The following is a 14,564-nucleotide window of genomic DNA, read 5'->3' as shown; positions in this document are numbered from 1 at the left end:
TGTTGTTTATAAAACTTCTTGCATACTTCTGTTGTTGAAGGAAAAAGAAGAAAATTAAAATAAATTACTGGGGCAATGATGAGCCTCCAATCATTAAATTGAGTTTTTAAAACAATTTTTCATCTCTTCTATTCAAAGTTCCCAGCCCAACACAGCCCATGTGCATTCTTTTCTTCTTTTATGTTTTGCATGAGTTTATTGCTTAATTTTAGCCACATTCATTTAATTTATTCAATCCCCCATCCTTAAAATGCTTATTCAATTACTTGACATAAAGCTCTAGGCCCCAATATGATATTGTTACATTAGAGTAATTTATTGTCATCTGATATCGTCCTCAACCATACACGCTCTAATGTAATGTTCATTCACATTTAGGAGCATGTACGATCCATATTTAGGAAGTTTGTGCAACAAATCAAGAGTGGTGGGCATCTTATCTTGTGTGGGGATGGGTAAGGTCTTTTGTCATTTCAGACTCGACTCTCCAATTTTTTAACTATAGCTGGATTTTTACCATTAATATGTTCAGACTACAAATGTTTTTTCTGTTTTTTTTTTAATCTAAAGCATGTTCATAATAGTTTTTTAATTCAGTGTTTTTTTGTTGCTAACTTAATTGTTTATTCATTGATTTTTTTTTCCAAATGAGAAATTTTTTTTTTTGCTTTTTACTCAAGAAGTCAGTCCTGAACATTATCATTGTCATCATTGCCAAGTGTACCTAACCTACTTGGGTTAGGCTTTTTCCGCTCAAAATTAATAACTTTTTTGAGGCAGTTAAAATGTTCACAGACACGCACGCGCGCGCACACACACACACACATTGGGTGGGAGGGAGGGAGGGAGAGAGAGCTCGACATTACTTTCACTCGATTCGGAGAAATCCGCTAGGAAATCTACTCCAACTTGAGCTTTTATCGCCATTCAAGGGATGTAAGTCATATTCATTGAGCTCTACGGATCATTTTAATAATTGGCTCGAATATTCTAATAGAAAGAGTATAGACTTAAGAGGATGATCAGTGACCACCTTAATCGAATGGGTTTGGAAATATGGCCGAAGTCTGCAAGCAGAAATAATAAGAGCAAATGTTAGTTTCTCCATAAGTGAATACCTTATTTCGGCCCCTTTGAGGACCCGATTGGTGTAATAGAAGGGAAATTGTTTCCCCGACTCTTCTCGAACAAGGACCGAACAAATAGCTTCCGGGCCGACTCTTAAGCAAACTGAAAGTTCCTCCTTTGGCTTTGGACTCTGCAACAACGATGGAGAGATTAATGACTATTTCAAATCCTAGAAAGCTTGTTTAAATTCATTCATTTGCTCGAATTTTTTGCCTTTCTTAGTACTTTGAAGAAGACGACACATTTGTCTCATGACTTGTAAATAGATCGACAGGGCTGATATTTGGCCGATCAACTTTTGTACTTCCTTGGTGTTCCGGGGGAAAGCATGTTGAGGAGTGCCTTCACTTTCTCGGGATTAACCTTAATGACTTCGGGTATCAAGAGGTAGCCCAAGAATTTCCCCCTCGAAGATCCAAATGTGCATTTCAACGGTGCAATTTCATATTAAACTTCATTAGCGTTTGGAAGGTTTCTTTCAAATCGTACAAATGTTGTTTGGTCGACTTACTTTTTACTAAAACATCATCCACATAGACCTTAATGTTTCTTATTTCCTGCTTGGAAAATATTACTTCCATTAGATGCTGATAACTTACACCAGTATTTTTCAGCCTGAAGGACATTACTGTAAAACAAAACAACCCATCATTGGTAATAAAAGTCATTTTCTCCGCATTTACCGTGTGCATTTTGATTTGGTGATAACCAGAAAAAACATCTAGAAAACCTATAGTAGAGTCCACCAGAGCATAAATCTTGGGCTGTGGATAGTTTTCCTTTAGGCAAGCAACATTCAAATTCGTGATGTCCACACACATTCTCCATTTGCCATTATACTTTCGCAACCCAGGAGGGGTTTTGAACTTCTCGAATATAGTCAACCTCCAAAAGTTTCTTAAATTCCTTGCAGTCGACCGGAGCTTTTGTTTTATTGGTCGGGCGGTTATATTAGTTTTGAGCTTGTGAAAAGCCACGTCTATGGCATTTCAGTTGTTGACCATGCGAAAATATCACTGTGTTCTTGGAGAATCTGGATCAGCATATCTTTGTGACCTGCATCAAAAGTTTCACTGATCAGAAAAAAATTACCTGGATCTCCGAGACCTATGGGAATTTTCATTGTAAGGTTTAGGGTTGATTCGCTAAAAAAATTACACGTTCGGGATTGCTCCAGATCTCCAAGTACAATAACTATCGCCCCGTCATAGGTGAACTTCGAAGCTACATGATATGTTGACACCACTACTCAAAAATTGTTGAGAGGGTGACCGAGTATTGAGTTGTAAATTGGTGGAGAGTCGATCACCGTGAAGTCTTTCATGTTGGTAAACCGATTATCACCTTCTCCGCAGGTGACTAAGTGGTATTACTTCAAGTGCCTCCTTCCGTCTGTCAGAAAATTCACACAATGGGCCTGGAGGTGCAATTAACCGATTGGTTTCAAATTCATCTTTCGAACGCGGCTCGGAATAAAATGTTCTCTGAGCTCCCAGTATCAGTCATGATACTCTCTATCTGGTAGTTACTGTTGAGTGATGAAATAACAATGACATCAATATAAGGGTTCACGACTATGGGAAGATCTGCATCGGTGAAACTGATTGGGGGATGGGACTTCCTTTTCGTAATAGTCGCCACACCACAGTAGCTCCCCAATCAACTTCTTTTCTAGTCCACTCTGGTGTATGAATCGCCTCCCAATACCGCTGGCACAATCCCTGTTATATGAATAGTGTTGGCTCTGGCAGTCTCTATTTCCTGGAGTCTTGCCATTTCGCCAAGTGTGGGCCTCTGGGGCTGCAAACTCCATGAGCTTCTCGGTCTGGATTATCTCCTTCACTTGGCTACGAAGGTGTCTGCATTCTTCAGTGTAATGTCCGTGGTCCCTATGATACTTACAGTATTTGTTGAGATTTTGAAGGGAAGCCTCTATTTTCACTGGAGTCGCCTTTCAGAAATACTCCTTATATTATATCGCGTCTGAGTTCCATCAATGAAACTCGCAACGGTGTGTTTGGATGTCCTTCGGTCTCCCATAAACCGGTCATTTGATCGTTTGCATTTGCGTTCGTCTCGTTCGTCTTCTTTATCCCTTAGTGACGATTGCCCTCTTTCGCGTTTTGGACGCTAGCCATCTTTTTCTCTCCATTCATCATCCCTCGAGCGGTTCTTGCCCGTTTATCGATCCGATTTCTTCCCTTTAGAAATCGGTTCATTCATATACTCCTTGGTTGTGATGTGGTCTTTGGCCAACTCCTGGAGTTCAGCCAACATCTCAGATTTCCGTAAACTCGTCAGGGTTGCCTTAGCAACGATCGACTATTGCTCTTAGATGGTTTAACGTATGTTTGTAGGCTTATGTTTGGTCCTTATTTCACATATCACAAAGAATTCGAGTCCTTCTGTGGCTTTTGGGTGCTAGCGAATTGCGCCAAAAACAACTTCCTGAAATCTCTGAAGGAATTGATAATTTCTGCAGCAAGTTCGTTGAACCACCTAAGAGCTGAATCTCTCAATGTCGCGTAAAACAACCAATATTTTAATGTGTCGAAGATCTTGAGAAGGTAGATTGACGACTCGAAGGGCGCAATATGGTCAACAGGGTTGCTCTGCAATTCCAAAGGGGGAACCTTAAACTTCTTTGGTGGCTCGACTTCCACAACATGATGGGTGAACACATTGTTGATCTAATGATAGACTCTTATTGCTAATGGTTTTGGTCCTCCCTTTAGCGTGGATCTGGCACTGTCCTGGTACTAGGACTCTTCCATTCGCTTTGTGGCTTAGGTTGCCTACTGAGCTTAGGCTTCGGGTGTTGGTGGATCAGGTTGCGAGAGAGGCTGCCCCCTTCCCTCTAGCATCACTATGGTCAGCTTCACAATTTGACTTGTTATTCGATCATGAAGCCCTTGGATTTGTTGTTGCATGATTTCCCGAACGGACTTCACATTGGATGCTTCTTCGTTCACCTTGATGCGCTCCTCTTGTTGAAGCATGACTCAACGCCCACCGCACCTTTTAGAATGTTGAAGCTTAAATTGTATTTTTGATCACGCCCCAGAAATGGAGTTTTGGTCAAATGAAGGAAAGAAAATAAGACACAAGTAATACGTAGGTTTTTATAAAGTTTCTGGGATCTCTTCCAGTAAAAAATGATCTTTTTATTTATAACTCTTCAGTAAGGTATTACAAATTACATTATTTTCCCTCAATTTACTAGAAATGTTACTATAAATTATAATCTTTTACACCGTTAAATTATTTTATGTAAATAATACATATCCTGGCCTTGTAACCGTTGTTGGCATCATTATACATCTATTTTTTATCCTGACGTCGCTTCATATTTGTAACTGTCAGGCATAGACATTTGGTATTCAATTGGTCAACCCATATTCACTCGGTTAGATAAGAAATCTTTGTTCGATAGAATGACCTTTAGTTGAATGTTTATCTTTTGTAATGGCAGACGGCGGTTGAGAGAGTGCTACATGGTTGCAAAGTGTCCGTTGGGTCGGTCAGTATTTAGTTCGGTCGGCTTCATTGGTCGACCGACTTCATGACAAATGTCCGAACACGAATCTTCTTATATATTCCAAGTGTCTTCTCGAGAACTGTGCGGGCATATTCCTAATGTACAAGAATATTTTGAAACATTTTTAAGTTAACATTTTCTTTTTGAAAAGGGATAGTTTATCAAAACACACACACACCACAACAAAATGCTGTGGTTGAAAGAAAGAATAAATATTTACTCAAATTTGCTCGGGCATTGCTATTTAGAAATTAAATGTCAACAAATCTTTAGGGTGATGTTGTTTTTACTGCTATATTTCACATAAATAAAATATTGAATAAAATTTTAAACATTGAAACACTTTTTGATGTTCATAAAATTTACCTAACAAATCGGTCCTTGCCTTTTTCACCTTTATAGATATTTGAGTGTGCATTTGTTTACATTTATAGCATAGTCAAGGAAAACTTGAGCCCCGAGCTAAAAATGTGTGTTTGTTTGTTATGCTTCTACTCAAAAGGGGTATAAATGTTTTGATCCTATTTCTAAAAAAAATTTAGTTACCATAGATATCACCTTTTTTTATTTACAACTATTATGTATATCTCAACTTCAAGGTGGGAGACAAAATAAAGATTCAACTATTATTTTTTAGGATTTTCTTCAAATCGATGACTCACAAAATAATATCTCCCAATCTTGATTTCAAATTGAAAATCCAAGCTTTATTATACTAGGAGAAAGTGGGTCTATTTCTTTAGATGTTGAAGACAATTCTGATTTTCCTTTGATGTCAACTCATGATATTCATAATCCTATAACAACTAACAAAGAGGAAACTAGAAAGAGAACTACAACAATGGCATCATTTGACATTGTCTACTCGTGATAAAAAACAACTCGAAAGAAAGAGTCGGCAAATCCTTGGCATTGCCCATAATCCATGAACCCTTCAGATAATGTCCTAACTGAGCCTTTACCTTAAGATCAATCCACTTCATTCTCTAATTTTTGGTTCTTTAGTTTGAACCTGAGTCTTGTTCTAATTCTAAATTCAATGACTCCCGTTCTCCCATTACTACTAGTAAGGGGTAAGGCCTTGCACCCAATATCCATTATCTCATTATGTATCATATAAAAATCTCTCACCCATTTTCAGGCTTTTACCTCACATTGATCCTATATGTAGATTTCTAATACTATTCATGATTCTATGAAAGTTCCTAAGTAGAATGAGGCTATATTCTAGGAGATGAAAACTCTGAAAAAAATAGCACGCGGAAATTAGTTGATCCTGTGAATATAGATTGATTTCAAAAGTTGGTGGTAAAGTTGATATACTTGTCACATACACGACCGTATATCACCTTTGTTGTGAATTCGGTAAATCAATTTATGCATTCACCCTATGAAAAACACCTTGAAGCAATTAACAAGATTTTTAAATATCTGAAAAATACCCCATGCAAGGGCTTACTCTTTCAAAAAACCACACGATAGCATATAGAGGCATACATTGATGCAGCTTGAGTTGGTTTTCTTGTTCACAGGAGATTGACATCTGAATATTGTACTTATGTCTGGTAAAATCTCCTTACACGACGAACTAAAAAACATAATGTCGTGGTAAGTAGTGTCAAGGTAAAATATCGGGCTATGGCTAATAAAGTATGTGAGGTGTTGTGCCTAAAGAGAATTCTTGATGAGTTGGGGATCCTGATAAGCATGCCAATGAAGTTGATGCGGGGCTTGTCGTGACCATGGGGGAGCACGGCTCTCCCGCTGCGGGATTGCAGGAGTGGGAACTCCCGCTAGTGAACCGATCGGCCCAATTGACGCCGCTCCTGGGGAATTCCGGGCCCGGACAAGAATCTTGATAGGGGGAGCGCCCTCCCACGCCCCGTCCTGTGTCTTTTCTACACCTCGCTCAATCGAGCGGCCATTTAGGAAGGGAGGCATTGCTGCCAATCCCTTTCCCCTCCTTCATTTTCTATGATTTCCTTATGGGAGCATTCATTTTCTATTTTTCCCTCGCGAGTCTTTAAATTGTTGTTCTCTGAATGCAAGGTTTAGGTTTGTTGTGTGCTGATTTTAGATTCTTGTGTGAAGTCCTTTTTTCCTTTATTGGTTGTATCCGAGAAGGTGGTGGTGTTGCTCCGGTTGTATCCTACTCTGAGGTGGTGATTGTATCTTCCCTTTTATCTTCCTAACTTCTCTTCCACTTCCCTTAGCCATCGGCCACCCCTAACAGCTCCCCCCTTGCTGTCGAGCCCCTTTCTGCTGCAGCAACCAGTTGTCCAGGCCTTTCAGCCCCCTTCCAGCAGCCTGTCGGCTCCCCTACAGTAGCTACCTTGTTGTTCCGACCTTCCCAGCTTTTGTTCCACCTTCCCAAATTGCTACCCCACCTTCTAACCTACCTCCCAGTCGCCCAACAAACTTTCTGCCACCTTAACCTGCTGCCTCCCTCCTCCAGTTCACCTTCTAACCTTTGTCGGCTCTCTCCCGCATTCACCCTTGCTGGCCCAAGCCTCCAAATTCCCCGGACCAACCTCCACTACCCTTGGGATACACTTTTGAGATGTTGGTTTTGTTTTTGTGTTTGTTTGTCGTTTATTTCATGTTTTGAAGAGTTGTAACTAATTTCAAATTCAATAATAATATTATTGTTTCTTTTGTGGTTTGGGCTTTCTCTTCATATACCATTTAGTATCAGAGCTAGTCCAATCAGACATGTCCTAGGGTTCCCAAGTGTCCGCCTTACCCCGCCAACCGGAAAATTTGCTTTCTTACCCTGAACCACCCACTCCTAAACCAAACCCTAAATTCTCTTTAATGATTTTCAAAATCAGCAATCCTAAATCAAGTCTTATGCACCTTCAATTAATTTCATGCAGCATCTTTCACCTGGCAACCCTAAACTTAGCCATGCCACTAATGAAATACGTGCTCGAGCTTACTTGGGAGGAGAAACGGCGAAAGATCCGCCGACTTCGGCGAAAAATTACAGACATTGAAGATGAAATCCAATGGGAGGCTACTTTCGACCATCATTCAAATGGTTGAATGGGGGGAACGAGAAGATTTGAAGATGAGGCGAGAAACACAGTGCTAGTTCCTACTAACTTACTACTGTCAAATGTTACATATCCTGTCATTAGAAATGGAGAGATCACATCACCAAGCGGCCTACTGTCTACTATTCAACAAAAACAAGCCACAAGGCTTTCACAGCTAGGAAGTTTTGCAAGTGCCATGGATTCAGACATGTGGAAGTAGAATGCACAACCAGGAGAGTGATATATTTTACTTGGCAGGGCGTTGTTAAAACATTGGGTAAGGATACCACAAATATTGAAGACTGTAAGGACGTCAATGGGGAGTACCAGCTTCCAGTTGAAGAGATGAATGGTGATAAAAAGTAGACGAAGACTTTTGAGAGGATTCTCCACTTGCAGCTAGGGAAGAAGAGACGCCAAAAATCCAGTTAACCCTGAGATAGAGATTTAATAGAGGTAACAGTCTCTGCTCTAGAAGGTGGTGACTCTGAGGTAATGACAGCCCAGCAGAGCATGAGATTATGATGATTCGACCTAGCATCCTGCTAAGGGTGAGAGCAACATCAACAGGAATAAGCTTGGATTTCTACACAGATTATTAGTTCAATGTGTCTACATCAGATACAAATCCATCACGAATAATCGAGATGCTGATTTTTTGGATATATAGAACCTCTCCTAAGTTATTCTGACAGAGGGAGGTCGAACATGACATGGAGATATTCAAAAGTTACTTTCAGGTCAGTAGGGGACACCTCGTCAGATGTCCAGAAAGGAGAGATGAACTCCAACTGTGTATTGGGCCTGAGGAGCTTGTTGGAGATGAAAATTTTGCAATGGGATCCATATTCTATCTGTGGGCATGTCTCTCTTAAGGGGGTGTCAGTGAGAGTGACAAAGCTTGTCATAGATTTCATCCTAGAATCGTGTTCTTTTTACATACTTATAACTCAGCATTGCACGTTAGACACGGGAAGTGGAAGGAGAAGATTTCATATGTAAGGGCTCAAGAGTTGCATTGCGGGATGAGTAAGTAAAGAGGATGGTTACTTACTCTACCAGAATGTGTTGTGGAATGACTAGACTAACATGATCGAACTACCAGAGGACTTACCATCGTATCATGAGAACACAGCTTACTGAGGTTGAAGCTCCCCCAACCCCGAGAGAGTGATGTGGGGCTTGTCGTGACCACGCTGGAGCGGGGCTCACCCGTTGCGGGATTGTTGAAGTGGCACTTATGCTAGTGAATTGACTGGCCCAATTGAGGTTGATCCAGAGAAATCCCGGGCCGAGCGGCTCGGGTGAGAATGCTGACGGGGTGAGCTGCCTCCCGCGTCTTGTCCCATGGCTTTTCTGCGTCCTGCTCAATCAAACGGCCGTTTAGGAAGGGCGGTATTACCGCCAATCCCATTCTCCTCCTTCCTTTTCCGTGATTACCTTGTGGAAGCTTTCCTTTCCCATTTTTCCACTGTGAATCTTTAAATTGTTGTTTTCTGGATGTAGGGTTTAGTTTTGTTGTGTGCTGATTTCAAATTTCTATGTGGAGTCCTTTTCTTTTTCCCTTCATGGGTTATAGCCAAGGAGGTGGTGGTGTTGCTTTGGTCGTATCCTAATCTATGATGGTGATTGTATCTTCCCTACTCCACTCTCCTTAGTCGCCGGCTACCCCCAACGACTTTTCCCCTTATACCGTTGACCCCCTTCCTGCTACACCAACCCGTTGTCCAACCCTTTCAATCTCCTTCCGGTAGCCGACCGCTCCCCTACAATAGCTACATTGTTGTCCCACCTTCTAAGCTTACTACCCCATCTTTCAACCTATCGCCCATCCGGCCAACAAACCTTCTGTCACCTTAACCTGCTGCCTCGCTCTTTCAGTACACCTTCCAACCCCTTGTCAGCCCTCTCTCGCATTCACCCTTGCTGGCTCAAGGCTCCGGATTTACTGGGCCAACCTTCACCGCCCTTAGGATATACTTTCGAGGTGTTGGCTTGTGTTTTTGTGTTGGTCATTTATTTCATGTTTTGAAGAGTCAGTTGTATTCGATTTCAAATTCAATAATAATATTTGTGTTTTTTTTTTTACGGTTTGGGTTTTCCACTCCGATATCAAAAGTTTTACTGTGACACAAACCTACCTAAGCATTTAGAAAATCCAATGCAACATGATCTCACAAAACATGTGGAGATTGATAGACACTCCATTAAAGAGAAGATTGACTGTGGAGCTATTTGCATGTCTTTCATTCCGACAACACAACCAATAGTAAATATCTTCACCAAAGGACTTTTCAAGCCTAGTTTTGAGTTCCTTGTAAGCAAGTTGGGCATGATAGATATCTATGCTCCAAGTTGAGGGATGGGGATGGGGATGGGGATGGGGATGGGGCTGTTGGAATTTTAGGAATTTTTGTCTTTTCAATATTTTCTATTTTTATTATTTTTTTTATCTTCAATAGTTTCTATATTTAGAATTATCCATTATTGGTAACTTCTTTTTTTTTTAGCATGGGGATGTTGTGACTTTCCTAATATGACGGCCTTCTCCTGTTATTATGTTGTAACAAAGTCTTCAGAAATTGAAGAGGAATTATTATTTTCCTTCTCCCAAAACTGCTCATTTTCTTAAATTTAATTTTTAAAAAGTCAAAATCATATATTTCCTCCTCCTTTGTTGTTCTCATTGATCGATTGTTTCCATCCGTTGTATGCAATCAACGGTCTTGTTTCACTCTTCTTCTTAAAGGGAAAAGGGAAATAATGGGACTAACTGGAAGGTTATCAAGAGTAAGGATTTAATCTTCAATGATGATATCTCGTGTAAATGTGTTATCATTGGAAGACATTTCTGTATTTGATATTGAAATTATAGGTAATGTAAAGCTGAGATATATAGCCTATGAAGAAGATCAGAGAACATTTCTTGCTCTAGTCAAAAGGCCTAGCAGAACTGTTTGACGGCTACAATGATATTTCATAACTTTCTCTGGTTTAAAGTATTGCACCTAAAACAACTAGATCTATTGGATTACCTTTCTATATTGTTCATTCCTATTACAACTTAGATAGAGCTTAGTGATGCTTATGACTATTAGGCATTTCTAATTCTTATAAATGAAGAAAACTGTGAGCTCTTCCATTATAGATGGAAGATTTAATGAGCTTTTCATATCTCCCTCATGTGTATCTTCCCTCTTTGCTCTTTGTTCCAATCCAAATCCCTCTTTTTCTCTTCCTGTTTTATCTGCCTTTTTGTTTTATGATGAAACTCCATATTTTTGGTTTGCAGCTCTGTGATGAACCCAAATAATTGGGATATGACTAGTGATGATGATGGATTGCTCGGTCCCTTTAGAGAATATTGACTCGGCTTGCAATTCAGTGCAGGTGCATATTCTTTGTTGAGGGATTGCAAACCAAAAAATCTTGCAAGCAAAGGCATAAGCCCAAGCACACTTGTTTCAGATGCTGGCCATTCTGTAACAACGTATGGACTGTCAAGTAAAATGGATTGGCGTGCTTCTTCAATCACACCCAATTCACAAGGAGGTCAGGATTACATATTGGTAAATATCACCGACTCACTATTATAAGCTCCTTTTCTAATCTTCCATAATACCATTTTTGTAGGCTTCGGTCTCTGTTATATTAAACTTTACTTGAGTTTATTTGAAACCAATGTGGTTAGATTAAGTTTGAGAATCCCTTATGTAGCATTATTTATAGTTTTGTAGTCTCTTTGTTACCGGAGGTAACCCCAAACACAATATACATAGAAATATTATTTTGTTGAATTCAAATAGGGTTATAATGAGGACTCTTCAAACAGAAAATAAATGATAACAAACCTAAAATGACTCAAGCAAGCACCCCTAAAGTGTATTCTCGTGTATTGGAGGCTGGCTAGGTGGACCTTGATGGTTCGCAGGGGTGGCAACAACAAAGGAAGGTTGATGGCAGTGAGGGGGAAGTGCAGAAATGCAGGGACAGCAAGTATGGAGGCTGTCCTAGGTGATGACAGTGAAGAGTGGGGTTGGATAGCAATGGAACAACAGGAAGAAGGTGTTCCCTGGCTGTCCTGAGTAGCAGCGGGGCAGCGGGAAGGCTAGGACAGCAAGGAGGAGGTACAGTTTGAGCGACAACAATGTTGGAAGGGAGGGGAAGGTGATTGGTAGACGGAGAACTGCATAAAAAAGCAACCTGAGGGTTGTTGCGGGTGGCTGCAACAAGGTACGGGAGCAGGGAGCGACATGGGAAACTACAAAAAGGGAAAGGAGAAAGATAATCACCATACCGGGAGAGGCATACAGTTGGAGCACCACCAAAATCTTTGAATACAACCCTTGAACGGGAAATGTACAACAGCGATTATCCTGACAGAAAGAAAAACACACAATATCCTACCCTAAACTTAACAAACATGCATATAAATAGACTCCAAGAAGGTGGGAACAGAGAAGGAAGAAAGGGAAGCAGTGGGCGGCAAACTCAGAGTCCAAATAGGCGGGAATCAGGAAAGGAAAGGCAGGCGGGAATCGTGAAAGGAGAGGAAGGAAGACGTGAGTGGCAAATCCCCACTCTAAGAAGGTAGGTCGTTCCAATAAGAGGCTGGAGCAGACCACTCCTCATGCTAGTTTAGTCGGCCTCCCATAACCGTGTCCCGCTTCTAGGATTCCGTGTCGCCCGATTCTGGCTCGCAACTCGCTACCCAACCCTTGTGTCAGTTTCTCGGGGCTAGGGGAGCTTCAACTTCATTCGTCAAAGCTTCCGGTCCTTCATCTGTAATCCTAGCAGCACTTGGATCCCATTGGCGACTCCACTGTCTCCAAGGTGCCTGAGTGTCTTTCCCCAACTTACGAGTAAACATCCACATCAGTCCAATCTTCTAAGAGTTTAGCACTGAATTGAACTACATGTCCGACCTCTGTTGTTGAATACTCCCAAGGTTATCCGCGATCAACATAACTAAATCTGAAGTGGGGCTTACCTGAACTCTCTCATAGGTCATCCACAGTCGAGAATATGACTCGGAGTGCCTCAAAAATATGTCATCCACGATCGAGAATACCAGTTTTTGATACCATGAAATGCCCTCTGTGGTGTCTGTCTTGTGTCTAGAGCTAGTGTTTCAATCCCATCATCCCTTTTCGCACCAAAACTGGTCTCACCGATGCTGCTCTGCTAGCAAGGACTTCTGTGATCTCGGGCTCTGTCGGAGGATTTAGGATGATATGCTTCCCATCTTTGTTGAAGGAATATTTGTTTTTGAATTTGTCGTATTGAGTCCTCCGGTCAAACTGTCATGTTCTCCCCAACAAAAATTGGTAGACATCCATGGGGTCTACGTCACACCCCACCCGTTTCTGTAGCTGGCTCCTGATCAAAAACTTTGCTAGGCACCTCCAGTCAATGCTGACTTTATTCTCCTTCATCCACATTAGAGAATATGATTGTGAGTGCCTCTGAGTCATTAGTCTCATTTTTTCTACCATTTGTGTAGATGTCACATTCTTACTGCTCCTCCCATCAACGAAGAAACTGCATACCTTCTTTTCACCCTGCAACGGGCGTAGAATTTGTTGTGGAGAAGCCCCTGCGGATCCCTGATATCCTCGACATGTAGGATACATCGAACCACAAGTGTCTCTTATTCATTTGGTGATAGATGGTACACCTTACCCATATTCTCAACGTTCTCTTCATCGCTAACCTCCTCCTCGACACTCTACTCTATAAAAGACACAACTTAGTTCGTCGAGTTGTTGAAGGCAATGTACCCAAATCCGTGTCATTTAAACCATTTTCTGACAGGGACTGTATCATGCATGCTACTCTTCTCAGGTTTCTTCTCACTTGAGATGGCTCTATCCTTATCTAAACTATCTTTTTCAACTCCCTGAGGTGTGTCTCCAACTGTGTGTGGCTGCCTGGCTAGTGGTGGTTGCCTTCTCTGTTTCTGTTACTTCTTCACTTTCAATGCTAAGGTCTGGACATATCTCTAAGTGACGAATAAAACTACAACTACACCATGTTGCTAATAGCAGGCTTCAGACCCCTCTAGATAACGGGCTATAGTATGCTCCTCTTGCTTGACCAAATCACTCATCTTCTACAACTAATCAAATTGTGCTGTGAACTCCTCTACTGACAAAACCTTCTGCTGCAGGTGATGGAGCCTCAAAAACATATCCTGACAGTAATGCGGTGGGAGGTATTTCTTTTATATGGTTTTCTTTATCTTCTCCCACCAGTTAATTTTATTGTTGTCTTCTGTTTCCTTTGTCCCTATAAGTTCTCCCACCACAAAGAGGCACTGTTCTTCAACTTGATATCAGCTAATTTGACCCTTTTATTTTCTAGCACATCTTTATACTTGAAAATTTGTTCAACAGATTGCAGTCAATCAATAAATTCTTTTTTATCCATTTCTCCCTCAAATTCTGATAAAGCTACCTTGATTCCGTAGTCTCTGTGTCCTCCAACTTATGTCTCCTCTTTAGGCCTCCTTTGACACAGGACTCCGAAATGTCGTGGCTTTCCTCTTCATCATTGACATCCTCTCTATGGAAGGGGTTGAAATTTTTGTCCCTTTCGCCTCTTAGACTTTTCTTGTCACTATTGAGAGTATGTCTCTCCGGGGTGTCATCCTCAATGTCCATCAATCACCGCTGAAGTCTGTGGATCTCTCACTGCATCTCTTCCTCGGTAGACTCCGACGTGTATCTTTTAGGTGGAATGGTTAGAGTTTGGGAATTGTGGAAGTGGAAAGTGTATTGGTGGTATGAAAGAAAATTTTTATTTATGGCGGATGCTACGAGACCCTATGAGAATTATGGTTAGGCTAGCTCTGATACTAA

General features: G+C 41.0%; 1 protein-coding gene across 2 annotated transcripts in view; it reads left to right on the top strand.

Annotated features, from left to right (window-relative positions):
• The window catches only part of LOC110039368 (UDP-N-acetylmuramate--L-alanine ligase-like), a 109,790-nt gene that overhangs the window by 81,843 nt on the left and 13,383 nt on the right, over positions 1 to 14,564 (top strand). For both annotated transcript variants that reach the window (XM_020744402.1, XM_020744401.1), the window contains 2 exons: positions 379 to 455; positions 11,090 to 11,273. In XM_020744402.1, the coding sequence (XP_020600061.1) occupies positions 379 to 455; positions 11,090 to 11,273 (261 nt within the window). The remainder of the gene's footprint in view (positions 1 to 378; positions 456 to 11,089; positions 11,274 to 14,564) is intronic.

This window comes from Phalaenopsis equestris, unplaced genomic scaffold, assembly GCF_001263595.1.
Source record: "Phalaenopsis equestris unplaced genomic scaffold, ASM126359v1 Scaffold000002, whole genome shotgun sequence".
NCBI classification, from domain to species: Eukaryota; Viridiplantae; Streptophyta; class Magnoliopsida; order Asparagales; family Orchidaceae; genus Phalaenopsis; species Phalaenopsis equestris.
Note: the sequence above shows the minus strand (reverse complement) of the source record. Positions and strands in the feature narration are given on the sequence as shown.